Source organism: Melospiza melodia, chromosome 28 (genome assembly GCF_035770615.1).
Source record: "Melospiza melodia melodia isolate bMelMel2 chromosome 28, bMelMel2.pri, whole genome shotgun sequence".
NCBI classification, from domain to species: domain Eukaryota; kingdom Metazoa; phylum Chordata; class Aves; order Passeriformes; family Passerellidae; genus Melospiza; species Melospiza melodia.
The window spans coordinates 5,154,148-5,172,681 of NC_086221.1; the positions used below are offsets into that span (position 1 = coordinate 5,154,148).

At 44.4% G+C, this 18,534-nt stretch overlaps 1 protein-coding gene across 1 annotated transcript; it reads right to left on the minus strand.

The window, feature by feature from the left end:
* Positions 1 to 6,962: 6,962 nt before the first annotated feature.
* Positions 6,963 to 18,289, minus strand: DYRK3 (dual specificity tyrosine phosphorylation regulated kinase 3). Its single transcript, XM_063177716.1, has 3 exons — positions 18,185 to 18,289; positions 17,469 to 17,584; positions 6,963 to 13,770 (listed from the first exon to the last, which is right to left on the minus strand). Exons 1-3 carry the CDS (start codon positions 18,222 to 18,224, stop codon positions 12,205 to 12,207), a joined length of 1,722 nt encoding a protein of 573 aa, XP_063033786.1. The 5' UTR covers positions 18,225 to 18,289; the 3' UTR covers positions 6,963 to 12,204.
* Between the last annotated feature and the right edge of the window lie 245 nt (positions 18,290 to 18,534).

Below are 18,534 nucleotides of genomic sequence, written 5' to 3' on the forward strand. Positions count from 1 at the left end.
TCCGGAGCGGCCCCGGTGCTCGGGATTGCATTGCACAGCCCCGGGCTGGCATGCGGGGCTCCAGAAATAAACCTGTGTGTGTAGCAACTGCAAACACAGCAACGGCCCCGCGCAGCTGGGACGCTCCTCTTTGGGGGCTTGTTCAGGGGGTTTTGGGTGGTTTCTTTTTTTGGGTGGGAGAGATTTGTTGGAAAGAGTTCCCTAAAGCATCCACAGGCTGCAAGTGGCAGCAGGATGGTTCCATGGAGGTCTGGGGCTCCCTGCAGCATCCTCACTGCCCTTTATGTACCAAGATAGAAAACCAAGATGGAAATCACTTTTTTTGGTGTTTGTTTAGAGGTTTTTTGGTGGGGTTTTTTTTGTTTTGTTTGTTTTTTTTTTTTTTTTTGGGTGGGAGAGATTTGTTGTGCAGAGGTTTTTGCTTGGGATGTGAGTTCCCCGGAGCATCCATGGGCTGCAGGTGGCAGCAGGATGGTTCCATGGAGGTCTGGGGCTCCCTGCAGCATCTTCACTTTATGTTCCGATATGTAAATCACTTTTTTGGGTGTTTGTTTAGAGGTTTTTTGGTGGTTCTTTTTTTTGGGTGGGAGAGATTTGTTGTAAAAAGGTTTTTGCTTGGGGTGTGAGCTCCTCAGAGCATCCACAGGCTGCAAGTAGCAGCAGGGTGATTCCATAGAGGTCTGGGGCTCCCTGCAGCATCCTCACTGCCCTTTATGTACCAAGAAATCACTTTTTTGGGGTATTTCTTCAGGTTTTTTTGGTTAGTTTTCTTTTGGGGTGGGAAAGATTTGTTGTAAAGAGGTTTTTGCTTGGGGTGCGAGTTCCCCGGAGCATCTATGGGCTGCAAGTTTCAGCAGGATGGCTCAGTGGAGGTCTGGGGCTCCCTGCAGCATCCTCACTTTATGTACCAAGATGGAACTCTGTTTGTTTGGTGTTTGCTTGGGGTATTTTGTTGTTGTTGTTGTTGTTTTTGTTTATTTGTTTTTGTTTTGTTTTGGTGGGAGAGATTTGTTGTACAAAGGTTTTTCCTTGGGATGTGAGCTCCTCAGAGCATCCAGATTCTGCAAGTGGCAGCAGGATGGCTCCATGGAGGTCTGGGACTCCCTGCAGCATCCTCACTTTGTGTACCAATATGGAACTCTCTTTTTTGGGTGTTTGTTCAGAGTTTTTTTTGGTGGTTCTTTTTTTGGAGGGTGGGAGAGATTTGTTGTAAAGAGGTTTTTCCTTGGGGTGTGATCTCCTCAGAGCATCCACAGGCTGCAGGTGACAGCAGGATGATTCCATGGAGGTCTGGGGTTCCCTGCAGCATCCTCACTGCCCTGTATGCACCAAGATAGAAAACAAAGATGGAAATCACTTTATTGGGTGTTTATTAGGGTTTTGGTTTTGTTTTTTTTGTTTTTTTGTTTTTTGGTGGGGTTTTTTTTGGGGGGGGGTGAGAGAGATTTGTTGTGCAGAGGTTTTTGTTTGGGGTGTGAGCTCCCTGGAGCATCCATGGGCTGCAAGTTTCAGCAGGATGGCTCCGTGGAGGTCTGGGGCTCCCTGCAGCATCCTCACTGCCCTTTATCTACCACAGGCTTTGGGATGCTGGTGTGCGGGTGGAAATGCTGGGTACAGCACAAAGCAGAGCCAGAAAGGGCTGTGGAATGAGACCAGAACATGAGAAAGCAGCTCATAAAGGCCAATTTCTCCAGACCCAGCAGTGCAGGGGATGCATGAAGCTCTGGGTTTAGTTTAATAGGGAAAAAAAATCATCAAAACATCATCAAAGAATATTTAGAAAGGTTTGTGTCACTCTGGTGCATTTCCCATCACATGGGGATGTGTCAAAGACCATTCTGAGTCCTGCCAGCACTGAAGATGGGCCTGGAAATAGTTCTAACAAAGCATGTGATCATTAGACAGGGGAAAAGGAGAAGAAAAGGCAGATTGGAGATTCTTTCTTACCTCTCCTGTCACCTTTTTCTCCTCCTGGAAGCACAGCCATGGCCATGATGAGGAACGAGGTGGCCAGGGAGGTGACACGCTGCGGCCAGGCTGTGTCACCAAGGCCTGGTCAGCTCAGCTCCACGCAGCTGGCACTGCTGAACCCTCCTGAATTAGCACCAGCTGGCTGGAAAATGAAAGCTGGCCTGTTTGCTGCCCTCCTGCACCTCCCAAAATAACCAGCAGCTCCCCTCTGACCACACACACCCCCAGCTGGCACTGCCAGCCTGTCCAGCCACCAGTGACCACATTAAACGGGAATTTTTGAAGATCTGCAAATCTTTGAAGGCTGCAAATGTCCTGTGGTTGTGAGGTGCTGTGGGGCACATCCACGGCAAGGAGGAAAATCATCTCGAACCACCCTCATTGTTTCTGCTTTTATCTCGTCCAAAGAACAAACAGAGCATGAAAAGGTGGGCAGCACATTTCTCCAGGCTCCTCCAGGAGTCTGAGGAGCTGCAGGAGCTGCACAGCTCCAGCCTCACACAGGACCCGAGAGCATCCAGCCCAAACCACGCCAGGGGCTGAGCTGCGCACGGGAAAACAGCAGGGAAGGGAATTGTGCAGGGGATCCAGGGGGATCTGCAGCTCCTGGTTCAGATAAAGAAATCATCCACATCTGCTTGCCTGCTTGAATTTAAAACATCAGGGAAGGGAATTGTGCAGGGGATACAAAGGGATCTGCAGCTTCTGTCTCAGACAGTCAGCCTCAGATGAAAAAAATCATCCACCTCTCCTTGCCTGCCCAAATTTAAAACAGAGACAAAGGGAATTGTGCAGGGGATCTGCAGCTCCTCTGTCAGACAAAAAAAAAAAAAAAATCATCTCCATCTCCTTGCCTGCCTGTATTTAAAATGAAGGGAACTGTGCAAGGGATCCAAAGGGATCTGCAGCTCCTGTCTCAGAGAGTGAGCCCCAGATTAAAAAAATCATCTCATTCTCCTTGTCTGCCTGAATTTAAAACAGCAACGAAGGGAATTGTGCAAGGGGATCTACAGGGGATCTGCAGCTCCTGTCTCAGAGTCAGCCTCAGACAAAAAAATCATCCCTCTCTCCTTACCTGCCTTTATTTAAAACAGAAAGAAAGGGAATTGTGCAGGGGATCTACAGGGGATCTACAGGGGATCTGCAGCTCCTGTCTCAGAGAGTCAGCCTCAAACCAAAAATTTGTCCCCCTCTCCTTGTCTGCCTGTATTTAAAACAGCAATGAAGGGAATTGTGCAGGGGATCCAGTGGGATCTGCAGCTCCTGTCTCAGAGTCAGCCTTAAATAATAAAAATCATCCCCCTCTCCCTGCCTGCCCGAATTTATCTGTGTTTGTGGCTCTGGGGGCAGAGCAGCTCTGGTGTAAATGACTCGCACGACCTTTCCTGTTTGAGGGCTTTACAGCTGGCTGCTCACACCTCACATATAATTCCATTTATGCCATCCATCATTAGCACCTGCTGCAGAGGCTGGCAGCTCCTGGGGCTGCTGCTGCTGCTGGCACAGGGGGCTGTGGAGGGGCAGGACATGGGACAGGGTCACAGGAGGTGGCACTGCCCTGCAGAGCCCCGGGCAGGGCAGGACACGGCCAAGGACCTCGGGATTCCTGGTCAGACCTGGCACAGGATTAAATTAAATCCTTCTTTTGCCTTCTCCTCATTTTCCACCCACTTTGAGCGAGCTCTGAGGCTCTTGCTGAGTGGGCCAGGCTGGAAATTATTTTCCCAACTCTTTTCCCTGCCCTACAAGATCATCCTCACGTGGGTGCCCACCACAAAGCCCTTGAAGGTCAAGGCAGCTGAACTCCACTCTGCCAGCAGCTTCTTGGTCAGGAGTTCTTGCATTTCCATGTCCTCAGCAGCTGTGAGAACAAAAACACCCAGGGCAAGGCCTGGCTGTGTAATTTCTCACCTGGAGAGACCCTCGCTCACATTTATAATTTCCGTTTTAATTGTGGCAACACTTAACCTGCTCTGTGAGGTGTTGCCATAATTAAAATGGAAATCATAAAATAAAATAAAAATATATTTATAAATATATTTTATATGTTTTATATATAAATAAACATTAATATTATAAATATTATAAATAATATTTATAAATGTATTAAAATTGTATTTTAATATATATTTATATATTTTTATTTATATTTCTAAATATAGCAAATTTTATATATTATATATATTATGTTATATACATTATATAATTTTATATATTATATATATTATATATATATTATATATATGATATTATATATAATATATTATATGTATTATATAATATATTATATGTATTATATAATATATATTATACATTATATTTTCATTTATATTTCTAAATATAGCTATTTTTATATAATATATTTCATAAATGTAAACATTTATAAAATATACTTATTTATATATTTATATATTTATTAATATATTTATAAATATAATTTTTATAAAATAAAAATGTTTAGAATTTTTAAAATTTTAATTTTTTTAAATTTTTAAATTTTTAAATTTCAAAAATTGATTTAAAAAATAACATTTTAAAAATTTCAAATTTTAAATTTCAAAAATTTTAAAAAATTAAATTTAAAAAATGTTACAAATTTAATTAATTATTTTAAAATGTTATTTATTTAATACCTATTAAATCCAGCCCAGATTGTGTCAGCACTCCATACCTCCAGCAGCCCTTTCTGCGGGCTAATCAAGCACGTGCTTTATTGCTCTCAACCCCTTTCTCGGCTATGCTTAATTACATTAATTATTGTAATCCCGGTCTGTGCCTTCCTCCCTCCATCCCAGCCCATCACTCCGGGGACGGCGCTGCGCTTGTAGAGCGGAATTCCAGAGCTTCCGAGCCGGGGAGGAATGCAAACCCTTACATGGCTCTGCTGCTCTGCCAGGGCTGGGGCTGCTCCTCTCCGCCTTTGAGAATGGGCAGACTCCATTCGGGCAGCTATTCCATGCCCGCAGACAAAGGGAGCGAGCCCAGCACCCTTCAGGAGCGATTATTTAAATCCCCCTGTCTGAGAGGGGAGGGGAAAGCGGCTGGTGCCAACAATCCCAAACTCTCCTGCCGCTCCTTATAAGCTCAGCTTTGCCCAGATGTCTGTCTGCATCTTGCACCCAGGAAATCACATTTATCATTCCCCTGTAAACTCTGCAGGGAGAGGGATGGGACCACAGGAATATGAGTCAAGAATGTGGTGTGCTCACAGGGGTGCCAGGATGAGGGAAGGGATGAAAACCTTGACTAATCCATGTTTCAGAAGGCTGAAATGTATTATATTGTATTGTATTATATTATATTATATTATATTATATTATATTATATTATATTATATTATATTATATTATATTATATTATATTATATTATATTATATTATATTATATTATATTATATTATATTATATTATATTATATTATATTATATTATATTATATTATATTATATTACATTATGTTATAATTATACTATATTATATTATTATATATAGAATAGAATAGAATAGAATAGAATAGAATAGAATATATATTATATATATTATTATATATAATAACATAATATTATATATTATATTATTATATATTATTATTTATTATATTATATTATTATATTATATTATTATATTATTATGTTATATTATATTATATATCATATCATATCGTATTATATTATAGTATACTGTATTGTATTATACTGTATTGTACTGTATTGTATTGTATTATATTAATAATATCATATTATATTGTATTTATTATATTATATTGATATATTACAACCATACTAAAAGAATAGAAGAAAAAATATTTCATCAGAAGGCTAGCAAGGAATAGAAAAGAAATGGAATGATAATAAAATCTTTAGATTGTATATCAGGAAAAAGTTTTTTACAGAAAGGGTGATAAAGTTCTGGAACGTTCTGCCCGGGGAGGTGGTGGAGTCACCATCCCTGGGTGTGTTTAACCAAGCCTGGATGTGGCACTGGGTGCCAGGGTTGAGTTGAGGTGTTGGGGCTGTTTTGGACTCAATGATCTTTAAGGTCTCTTCCAACCCAGTAATTCTGTGAATTCTGTGAATCTTGGTGCAAATTCAGGTTTTCACCAACATCCCTCAGCAGGATTTTGCCAGGCTCAGCTCTGCTGTTGGATTCCCCAGCCCTCCACTGGCACCGAACATAATTTCCCCTCACAGCTCCTGGTGCAGCTTAGACAGCAGAATCTGGGAGACAATCCCTTATCAAGTTACATCAACAAGCATTACAGCAGGGCAGATAAGCTTATTTTTATAATCTGAGGGGCTGTGCTTGAGAAAATGTCACTCAGAGAGTGTCCTGTGGCTGAACACAGAGCCACACATTTATATACATATATCACAAACAAAAACATCTAAATCTCTACATATATTTTTTTACTGTTTTTAGCTTGCAAGCCTTTTAATAATCAGGTATTTGCTCTTCACTGACATTAAAATGAGGTAAAAATCCACTGTGTTGTCTAACACACATGGTTTAATCACCCAGGTTGTAGCTGGAGACCTTTTATTGGAGCATGATTTCATCTTCAAACCATCCCAATATCCACTTGTGTACAGTAAGTTACCCATTTATAGGTTTCTAATAAAAGCAAATCTTCCCTAAGTGGCTATTACTGGATTTCTCCTTTCAGCCTGGGGATAAGCAGGATTCTGGGCTTTAAAAAGCTCTCTAGTGGGCTGAATAAGAAAGTGACAACTGAAGAATGTCATGGCAAAACTCTGGTGTGTTCTAATTACAGCACTGTTAACGAGGGGAACATTTGTCAGAGCAGAGCTTCATCACGTTTAGCACAGACACAGAAACCTCCCACTCACACTGTGACAATTTTCTCTCCTCTCCAGGCAGATGCCACAGGAGGTGGTGTCTGCCAGCACAAGGTAAATTCCACCATCTGGAAAGAATTATTTTCTTTTTTTTTTTTTTATTTTAATCAAGGACTTTAAGGAATTTGCACACTCGATTGCTAAAGAAAAATGATGCATTTATTTTCTTTTTAAAAATGACCCAAAGTACAACTTCAAGAAATCTGCTCATTACATTTAGATACATAGTTTGAGACTTGACTGATTTCCAGAATGTTCTTCCACGGTTATATATCCACATGCACCTCCAATGTTTTCCACCTTCCCCACCCCATCACACCTCATCACAACATTTCTAATAAAAAGGCAAAGCTGCAGATTCTGAGCACTGCTGACATTTAGCTGGAACATCTGCAATGTGTAAAAGCTCCTGAACAGGAACGTGGCTGCAGGGAGGCTGGTAAAACCCTGAGTGCTGTGTGTGGGGAGGCTCTGGGACAGCACAGGCTGCCCAACCCTGCCAGCCCCTCTGATTTGGAATAAAAAAATCCAGGAAAATGTTCTGGAGCCATGGATTTGTCCTGGTACAGAGGGAGTTACAGAGCTGGAGGCATCAGTGGTGTTGTGGAACATGAGAGCTCTCTAATGAGATGTAGGAGGTGTGTTTATTTCCACAAACTGCCCTTAAATTAATGAAAAAAAGAAAAATCAAGTGGTGTCTGTGATCTTTAGGCTCTGCACAACTCCCTGCCAGGAGGGGACAGCTGGGGGGGATTTGGGATCTTATCCCAGGGAACAGGACAGGAGGAGAGGGAATGGCCTCAGGCTGGGCTGGGGAGGCTCAGGTTGGTCACCAGCAGGAATTTCCTCATGGAAAGGGCTGGAAGGGGCTGCCCCGGGGGGTTTGGAGTGCCCATCCCTGCAGGGTCATCTCACAACCCCGTTGGTTATTTCACAGCCCCACTGGATATTTCACAGCCCTGCTGGTTATTTCACAGCCCTGTTGGTTATTTCACAGCCCCCCTTGGTTATTTCACAGCCCCATTGGTTATCTCACAGCCCCGTTGGTTATCTCACAGCCCCACTGGATATTTCACAGCCCTGTTAGTTATTTCACAGCCCTGTTGGTTATTTCACAGCCCCATTGGTTATCTCACAGCCCCATTGGTTATTTCACAGCCCCACTGGATATTTCACAGCCCCGTTGGTTATTTCACAGCCCCATTGGTTATCTCACAGCCCCACTGGTTATTTCACAGCCCCACTGGTTATTTCACAGCCCCCGTTGGTTATTTCACAGCCCCACTGGATATTTCACAGCCCCCGTTGGTTATTTCACAGCCCCACTGGATATTTCACAGCCCTGTTGGTTATTTCACAGCCCCATTGGTTATCTCACAGCCCTGCTGGCCCTGTGACTGGGTGGGGATCAGGCACAGGTTGGAATTGAGGATCCTGGAGGGCTTTTCACAATTCCAGGATCCTGTGAAGCACCAAATATGAAATCACACTGCCCAACACCAAAACTGCCTGGCACCCACAGCTCTGAGCACCCAGCACATGCAGAAACCTCAGAATTTTTCATTAAAGTCTCTGAGCAGGGTTGGTTTTCAGTCTCAGCTGGTGCTGCACACAAGTCCCACAGATCTTTCCATATTATTTCGCCTCTCCCCTTCCACAAGGGAATTAAACTTTGGCAGGCAGGGGATTTGTATCATTTCAGCAGAGATCTCTGGGTGCAGCATCAGCCTTTTGCTTGTGTGCCTGGGATTAGCAAGACATTGCTGAGATCATCATATACATGTTCCACAGCCAGGACAGCTTTTGGTATCAAACAAGTAAAAAACCCAGGAGAGCTGCACTGATCAGCCCTTTAGAAAGGACCCTGTGTTTGTTTGAGAGGTAGTTCTGAAGATGGTAATCATTGCAAAGAAGTTCTGCAACTGCTTAAAAAGTTTTCAGCTGCATGAGGTAAAAAAGATTGTAAGCAATCACTCACTCTTCCACAAATTTATATTAAATCTGTCCTATTAATCTGCTGTGAATTCTTGGGTCAACTAAGATTTCCATCCCAGCAGGCTGAGAGGATAAAAACACCAATGAGGTGTGTTTGTTCTACCCAGAAAATCTCTACATTTAGGTTTAATTCTTTCAGATGTGCTGCTGATGCATTGTCATTGATTTACATAAAAATATTGCTGAGCCAAAGAGCTGGAACTGCAGCCAAAGAACATTTGTTGTTTGCACCTCTCACAGGGCAGTAAAACACTCTTAAAGAGCATTTTACAACAGGTTTGGGTGATTTTAGAAATGCAGTGCCTGATTTGCTGTAAACACCAGTGATTTGCATGTGCTCTGTGTAACTTCTGAGAACAAGACTGAGGTGCCAGTGCTGGCAGCTCAACAAAGCAAAGCTCCCTCAGAAATAAAAACTGCTTTTTATTTACTCAGACATTTTAAATTTTAGGCCAATTCCAACATCCTCAGCAGCAGCACAGCTAATGATGTGCTGGTTTCTGGTGATTTCAGAGCTCACCAGGGTTTGGTTTCCCAAAAACAAGTGTGGCTTTGAGGTTTGGCCATATCTGGTGAGCACAGGCACCGAGACCATGCCCAACCCTGATAAATGACAGTGACACAGCCCAGGGTCCCCCAGTGGGGCTTGGACAAGTCCTGATCCCTTTCACAGGGAACTGAACCACTCCAGGGTGTGTTTAAATGTTTCCTCACAGGATATTTATTGGCTCCAGGGTCTGCAGGAATGATTCCTCACAGGATATTTATTGACTCTCCCACTTTGGGAATTCTGCATCAAACAATTCACCAAAAGCAAATGTTTTATGAAGAAATTGGGGATTAGTGATTGGAAACAAGACCCCAATATTCTCAGCTGTGTCTCCTGGGTTAGGAAGAAGTTTCCAGCCCAGTAAAACTGCTGAGGCTGCTTTTCCTTCTCACCCAAATTAGCAATTCACTTAACTACATATTTGATTTTCAAATATGGCAGTAGCAAGTAAAGAAGAGCAAGTCTTAAACAAACACCATGTGCAGTCAGGGCAGTCAGGGCATGCTGAACACATTTTCTAGATGAAAAGCCACAGTTTTGCCAGTTAATTGCTTTATCTGCAGCTTCACAGCCCCAGCCTTAAGCAAAATTACTCAGTGTGCCACAGGAGGAGTTCCCTCACAGCCACCTCTTCCCACAAGTCACAGAATTATCAATATTATTCTAGTTTTTATAAAGAGAATGGTTTTGAACCAGGACCCTGCTGTGTGTTCCTGAGCCCTGAGCAGCACCCAGGACACCACCACTGCTCTTTCTGCCAGGCTCCAGCACCACCTTTTCTTCTCTATAAAATCCTTTTCCATGCACCCTGAAAGGTTCCCTTCTCCTCTCTCACCTGGTGTGTTTTGTTAAAAAGAAATGTAAAGGGCAGAAAAGGAAGAATTTTTTTTGAAAATATGCCAGATCTACTAGAGATTTTACTAAAATCAAAGGTGTCTTCTGCCACTTCCCTCCAGAATCCACTTCCCTGGTTCTCCATTCAAATAAAACTTCACTCAGCCTAGCAAAATTAAAAATCCCAGCCATGTGTTGTTGTGAGTGACCCAGGGCAGCCCATCCATGCTGCCTGCTGCAGGATAAGGGCCAGACTGTTATTTTAATATCATTACTAAGCTCACTGCATTGACACTTGCTCAACAAAACAACTCAGAAAAGCTCCACACATGAGAATCTCCATTTCAGCACCTCAGTTTAAAGCCCTTTGGAGCTTTGGCTGAGTCTTTTTGAGGTTTTTTTGTAGGGTGTAATGACCCAGAGGGGCCAGAGCAGCCCCATCTCCTCAGGGGAAGGGTCTCCTACTGAACATTTGCTCATTTATCTTTAAAATCACCCTGGTGACTCCTTTGTTTGCATAGTGAGAGTCTCCTTCTTTGAGCATTCAAAACCTGCTGTGGAGAAAGTGATTACATTTCAAACCTTCTGTTCCTAAAAGCTCTAAATTGCATTTAAAGTCCTGCTCAGGCACCTGGCAAGGGATCAGATGGTTCTGGGGATGGACTTGAGCCATGTGAGGCTGCAAGGAACAGCCCCAACAAGCTGTGCTGTGCTTGGGACAGGTCACACCACCCTGGCATGTTCTGGGGAGATAAAGGAAGAGGAAATACAAGCTCATGGAGTTCAAGAATGAGAAAATGTAGGCACCCAAAGGCCTGAAGGAAGGCAATTAGAAACAAAGCAGCTCTTCCCATTAAATATTTCCATTTGGATCAGCCAGTTCTTGCACCTTATCAGCCTTTCCTGGTTATGTTTCCAGAGATTTTGTTGGGATTTCAGAGCACACTCCCAATTATTAATGTGTGTTTCCCCACCCTCCCTCATTTTCCAGTCACAGCCCTGGGTCTGAAAAAGTTCTACTTGTCTGACAGGGGTGGCATGTTTGCATTTTTATTAAAAGAGCTTCATGTAATTCAATGGAATTCACTCTACACAAAAAGATAATTTTTTGCAATTATCAGGATCTCAAACATGGATATAAACCAGCTCTTGAAGTTCAACATTTTTGTTTTAGAAACACAGGAAAAACAAAGAAACACACCTGGCAGAACTGATGATGGAAATCTGAGCTCCAAAGAAACAGAGAATTCAATCATTACCTGAACAAACTGGCCCACAATTGTGATGGAGCAGGCCTGATCCCAAATTCCCCTACAAGCTTTCCATAGATTTTTAGGGGGAAATAGCAAGTGTTACAGAAATTAGTAGTTTTATTTAGATATATCCTGTGTTTCATGGCATTTCATTTTTTCATGGCTGCTTTGAAATTTTATCATCTGAGTATTTTCTTTTCCAATGACAAATTCCTTTGGTGTCTACATCCCATCACAGTTTTTAAAATCCCAGGACAGATAAGGGAAAAGCAACGCAGAGAAATAAAATTCTTCAAACTTAAGCAATTTGCAAATAAGTTCCTAATGCATTACATTAATGCATTTGTGCTTTTGATAAGAGATTTAAAAACTTTCCCCTGGAACAGAAAGAGTTCAGCTGGAGACAACTAAAAACATGGAGTTTGAATCAAGTTCCTTTCCTGCCTTAAGCAAAAGAACCTGTTGAACCATGATAAATGGTTTGATTTCTAAACCAGCATTTTTAAACAGCACATCAGCCAAAGTGTCTCTGAACTCCCCAGCTGAGTGGGGTATGCACCAGGTGTGAGTGAAGCAACTGGATAAAATCAGCCCTTTAATGTGCACATTTCTGACTGACCTTCCAATATTCCAGCCTGAGCCCCTAACACAGAGTAAATCCATTAAAACCCTCTCATTTCATTTCCTCCCAGGGCATGAACAGACAGTGAACACACACGGGGTATCCTGGGAACCCAGCACTCCCCACTAGCTGACCAGTTTGGGGAGCACAGTACACAGAGGGATGCTGCCACTGGGCTCAGTGGCCAGACTGGCCCTCAGCTTGCTGGGGACTGCAGCCACAGGAGGCAGCTTGTTAGCAATTCCTTGGAAGGAACCTGAATAGCTGGAAATCCTCCTGCCGGAGCTTTTCTCCAAGGCGGCCGCTTTGGGCACCCGTTTGCAGATCCAGGGGTGCCGCAGGGCCTGGCTGGGAATCATGCGTGTGGAGGGATCCCAGCTGAGGCAGTCCTTGAGGAAACCAGTGAACAAGGGGTCATCACAGCCCTTCAGAGCTGTCACCCAGTCCTTGTTCCCCGGGGCACCCCTGACCTTGCCCCGGCGCGAGCGGCTCCCGCTCAGGGTCACCTTCCCGTCGGGCTGCGTCAGCACCGTGCAGTAACGGGGGTGACCCTTGGAGTTGATGAAGTTCTTGGCTCGTTTGGATTGATCCAAAAGCTTCTGAGGTGGCATTCCAAGAAGTTCCATGATACAGGCCAGCTGGTCTGCCTCGTCCTCTCCAGGGAAAAGAGGGTAGCCAGTCAAAAGCTCCACCAGAATGCAGCCAAAGCTCCACATGTCTATGGGCATCCCATAGCGGCTCCCCAGGATCACCTCTGGCGCCCGATAAAACCGGGACTGGATGTAGGTGTAGACTCTTTGGTGCTCAAAACAGCTGGACCCAAAATCTATAACCTTGATTCCACTCCTCCCTTGCTGTTTTAGGAGGATATTTTCTGGCTTCAAGTCACAGTGGATGATTCTGTTTCTATAAAGGGCATCCAAACACTGCAGGATGGAGTGAGCGAACTTTCGAACCAACTGGAGGCTAAACCCCTGAAATTTATTCCTTTTAATCAGCTCATACAGGTTCATACTCAAGAGTTCAAAGGTCATGCAGATGTGGTTCCGAAAGGTGAAGCTCTCCAGCATGTGGATCACATTCATGCTGCCTGTTTTATCCTGCTTCTTCAGGTGCTCCAGGATCCTGATCTCCTCGGCAGCTTGCCGATGGAACCTCTTCTCATTGCGAACCATCTTTAAGGCCAGGTGTTGGTGGAGTTTGTGATCATAGACTTTAGCAACTTGTCCAAAACTGCCTTTTCCAATGATTTTGAGCACCTCATACCTGTAGGCCAGGTGGTCGTGGGGCACGTGGATGTAGCTGCCTTGGTCGTCGTCGTAGCCGCCGTTGTTGGGGCCGCCGACCACCCCCTGCCTCTTTTTGGCAGACGGCCCCACAAAGTAAATCTCAGAGAAACTGAAGATCTCCTGCTGCTCATAAGGTGACAGCAGATGTTTGAATTGTTTGACAGCTTCCTCTGGAGCTTGGGAGATAGCTTTATGTGATTTCAAGGAGCTTCCATTGCCTCTGGCACCCAGGCTCTCTAGGCTTTTCTCTTTGGACAGAGAAGGGAGAGATCTTTCTGGAGTAAGGCCTGCAGAGTGAAGAGTGCTGCTCCTTCTGTTGCCAGAGTCCTCAAATAACTGCTCCACTTTGACCTGATTTGCAGCCAGAGGGTGATCCTTCATTATAAGTTTGTTGATAGAAACCTACAAGGAAAAAAGTAGTTTAGTTTATCTTTTAAAGCACAGATTAAAAATAAAATCACTACCAACAGAAAATCGGTAACACGGATCAGTTTGGCATTTATTAGGAACAAATATAAAATGCTGGGCTAAATTAAGTTACAAGCATAGTTATAGAAGGGTACACAAAGAGAAAGCAACTCCCTGAAACAGCACATGTGCTTTTAAATCCAGAAAGGGAAACCCTAGACAGCCAAAGACTCAAACAACCACAAAATACCCATCTCCAGCCTGTGCAGGGCCAGGGAACAGCTATGTTTAGCTTCAAACGTGGGTGCAGCAGCACAACCACCAACAGATGCAACTTGCACCTGTCTGGAGCAGGGAATGGAACGTGGATGTGCAGAGAAGTGGCAGGAGGATTGCACAGCCACGCTGCCAAAGGGACACAAAGCAACCCCAGCAGGTGACATATGGCTGCTGTGAGGCAGCTGCATGAGGAACAGCAGAAGGACAGGGCAAGGCAAGGTAAACCAACCTTTAGAATCTAAAAATTAATTGTGGGGGGGTAATTTCAAGGGGAAAACATCATCATATCCACACCTCTCTTTGAAATCAGGGTGGAATTATAGAATATGCTGAACTGGAAGAGACCCACAAAAATCCCTCCCAGCCCCTGAGAGCGTTTCTCTGGAGCTCTGGCAGCCTTGGGGCTGTGCCCATGCCCTGGGCAGCCTGTTCTATGCCCCACCACCCTTTGGGGAGGAACTTTTATCCAACCTAAACCCCCCTGACACAGCTCCAGCCGTTCTCTTGGGTCCTGGCACTGTCACAGAGGGAAGAGAGAGCTGCACAACTCTCTTAACACACACTTGAATAACCAGGAACAACTCCCACTCCAACTCAGCTGAGAGCAGTCTGCAAGCACTCCCTCTTAGCACCATGTGCTAAAATATTTACATCTGAAACAAACCCATAGAAGGTGAGAAAAACACTGTGAAATTTTCCAGGCTTGTCAATTTTACTATTTAGTAAATTCTGAACACCCCGGAGGTCAGTTCCCCACCAGCACTGCAGTTTTTCCTTTTCCTGCTTGCTGAGAGGCAGCACAGAGGTGTTGTCCCATCCCGGGCAGAATTGAAGAAGCCCTGACTGAAGCAGCAACATCTGTTTTCCATTTTGTCCTTTAATCTAAAAATAAAGATCTCAGACACATGCCAAACCAAATCCCTGAAAACCAAAATAACTACATAGGAATCAAACAAAAAAATATAAATAAACCTGCAGCCCCACGGCCATAAAACCAAATTCCTTTTTAGTTACATCCAGTCCAACATCTCAGCAGGGTCAGCAAATAAGGGAAGTGAATGTTCTCCCCAAAGCCAACTACACACAGCTCATAAAAGACTCTGTTTGTTGGTGCTGCCCTGAAATGTTAGTTCTTGCTCATAAGCACCAAAAAATGGGTATTTCCCTGCAGAAATCAGCTCTTATCAACATGGAGAGATCCTACCAAGCTCCACTCCTCCTATCAAGTCCAAAATGCAATGTACTGGGAGGGACACGCCTAGCCAGAGGCTGCAATGAAAACAACAGAGCCCAGCCCTGCTAACTCGGGATAAACGCCTTTTTCTTGGAGCCTGCCTGAACCTCCGAGATAAGAATGACATTTTTTCAGAGCTGGCTCAAAGTCTCTTCAGTTAGCAGACCCAAACAGAAAGTTTACAAATAAACAGAAGATATAAACACAGAACTATGGTCACACTTGTTTAAATATTCTCCGCCCAAGAGTAGCAGCAGCTCTGCTTGTGCTGCTGTTCATAGCAAACATTTTGTACCTTTGAATCCCTAAATAAACCAGGAATCCATGATTCCATTTATCCTGGAACGATTTCTTAATGAAGGAATTATGGCTTTGGATTTCAAACCTGACTCAACGGTAGTAAGGTCTCAATTTTCATTCTTAGAGGACTCCCAAAATCAGTTGCCACATGATGGTGAGACACAAATATAGCTCCATCTTCACTTGAACTCAGGAGAGCTGCACTCAGATGACTCCTGGGTAACACCAGCTTTCTTTCAACAGCTTTATTTTACAAATCCCAGCCTCCACAAGTTTTTTGTTTAATTGCTGAAGTGCAGGCGAGAAATGAGGCTGACAACACCAGTGGCACCCTGTTGAAAACTCTCCCTGATAAAACTCCATTTTCACTGACAAGGAAACAGTTGCTGCAATTCCTACACAAACTGGTTTGCAGAGATGCTCTGAATTAAGCAGAGACTGGATCCAGCTCATGTATTCTCAAAGCAGAGAGATTTTGTGTTCTCTGCAGGCTCAGATGAAGGAATGGGGAGCTGCAGTCAGCACAACTCCTCAATTCTCATGCAACATTACATTATAATAAAACATCTTGCAAGAAAACTAAAATTGTCATTAATGGGTATTTTAAATATTTTTAAATACCCATTTAATGGGTATTTTCCCATTAAAACTCAGCCCCACCATTTTCAGCCTCAGCTCCTGCTTGCCTGATACAACTGAGGATGGATTTTATTGATACATCACCACACAAACTGGGCATGCTAAAAATCTTTAACCTTGCCCTAAGAAGTTAACAGGCTTCAAGGAAAAAAACACAGATGAAGACAAATCAAACAAAATATTCATGGGTTTATATTTGTATTTCGTTGGATAGTTCCACTCTACTGACTTGTACTCAGTTATGAACAAGTGAAGTCCCACTACAGCTTGAAACACTGCAGCTGAAATGTTTCCATATCCCTGCACACAAAAAACCCCAGCCCACCACTCTTCAAACCCTGCTGCTCCACAGAACTCCAAATTCCTTCTGTTCCCCCTCAACATTTCCAAAAAGGGGGAAAAAAAAAACCCAGACTCATGCCCCTGAGTTTGCACAGACCAAATTTGTTACAACAAAATCCCACAAGGTGATGATTTCCAAATGCATTCCCCACTCAGGGCAATGTCTATTTTCACTTTTTAGAAAGTGAGAGGTTTTTTTTTTAAGCTTAAGCTCCTTCCCTTCTGCCAGAACTCAACAAGAGCCAGAACACATTTAAAACCCATCTAAAGGACAGATCAGTGTACAAAAGTACAGCTGAACACGAGCACTACTGAGCCAATTAAAGGGAAAAAAAATCTCCCAGCCCCACATCTGCTGAGGGAACAGAGCCCTGATGAAAGAGCCCGGCAACACCTTCACCTCATAAGGACTATTTTGGTAGCAAAAGAAGTGACAGATAATGCCCAAGTTTTCAGAGCAGAAAGGTACTTTTGTGAGGTGTTTGGCAGCCACACAGACTCACACTGCTCCTACGTTACTTACCCGTCAGAATTTTCATGAGGGAAAACTAAAATGGGAACCTGCGGGAGGAGGCAGAGCAAAGCATGTGTGGATTGACTTATCAGAGTACAAGGTGACACGGCACAACGCTTTAAGCCTTTGTAAAGTAACTTTTTTTTTAATTAAAACACGAGGTGAGGGCAGTAAGATGGGGTTCCTGAGGCTGCCAGCAAGTTCTGCACTGAATACAGCACATCATTTTTGTGCTCAAAAAACCCAATAATTTGAAGAAGCCTCTACAAAGCTGCAAAATGCCACTTTTAAAATCTATTCCCTGTAGGGAGGTATGAGACCCCCACACAGCTCTCACTCCCACACAGCACAACGTGAAGACACAGATGACTTAAAAATACTCACATGAGGTCTTGAAAGGGGAGGAATTCCCGAGGGGCTCCGTTCTTCATTTGTAGGCTCTGGGTATCTACACTCATCTATCCTCATATAGGAGTCGTATAATCCATCTCCAATCCTGGCTGGAACGGTCCCACACACAAACCAGTTATTCACCACAATTCACACCGACAGAGATAGAGCCAAACGCTTAAATGCACATTTAGTCTGTAAAATCATCGACTGTCCTTCATTCATTAAATGATCTTTGGAATTTAACTGAATTTTCAAACCGCAGGAGTGCGATGCTTCTGGGAAATCTTAATTCGAGATACTTTTAATTTAGAGATTCTTTTTTGTTAATCAACTTCTGCAGTGCAAAAAAATACATCCCTAAGAATCACTGACCACCATTCCCCCCGCTTCCCCTTAATCAGGATAATCCCAAACGAGCAGAAAACGAGCAAATACTTAAACGCTTGATAGGACTATCCTTTAAAGCAGGTTATCCCTTAAAAATGAGATGTGAGAATCACAGCTGCAAAAGCGTGGGGAAGGAAAAAAAAATAAGGCGGCGTCTCTCGCTGTCGACTGCTCAAAAACTTAAAATCGCGACGCCTATCGCGACAGACCCGACGGACGGCTGGGACCACGCGGGGGGCTCGGCGGCCACCGACCCAAACCGCATCCCGCCCTTTCCCCCAACCCCGCGGGACCCCCGGCCGCCCCCTCCTCCTCCTCACCCGCGGCGAGAGGCCCGTCCGGCTTCCTGCCGAGCAGCATCGTGTCGGGGGGGCCCCGGCGCGGGCCCCATTCCCGGCGGGTGCCGCTGCCCAGCGCGGCCGCTCGGCCCCGGCCCGGCCCGGCCGTTGCCCCGGGAACGGCCCCCGCCCGCCCGCCCGCGCCTGCGCAGCGCTGCCGGGGCGGGATCGCGCCCGGGGCTGCGGAGCTCCAGCGCTGGCTTCGGTTTTCCCCTCAGCTAAACCCGCCCCATGAGACCCCCGCTGGCGAGGCTGCGCCTTCTCCCCTGAGCAAAACCCGCCCTACGGGACCCCCACTCCCGGGGGCTGCGGAGCTCCGGCGCTCAGCTCGG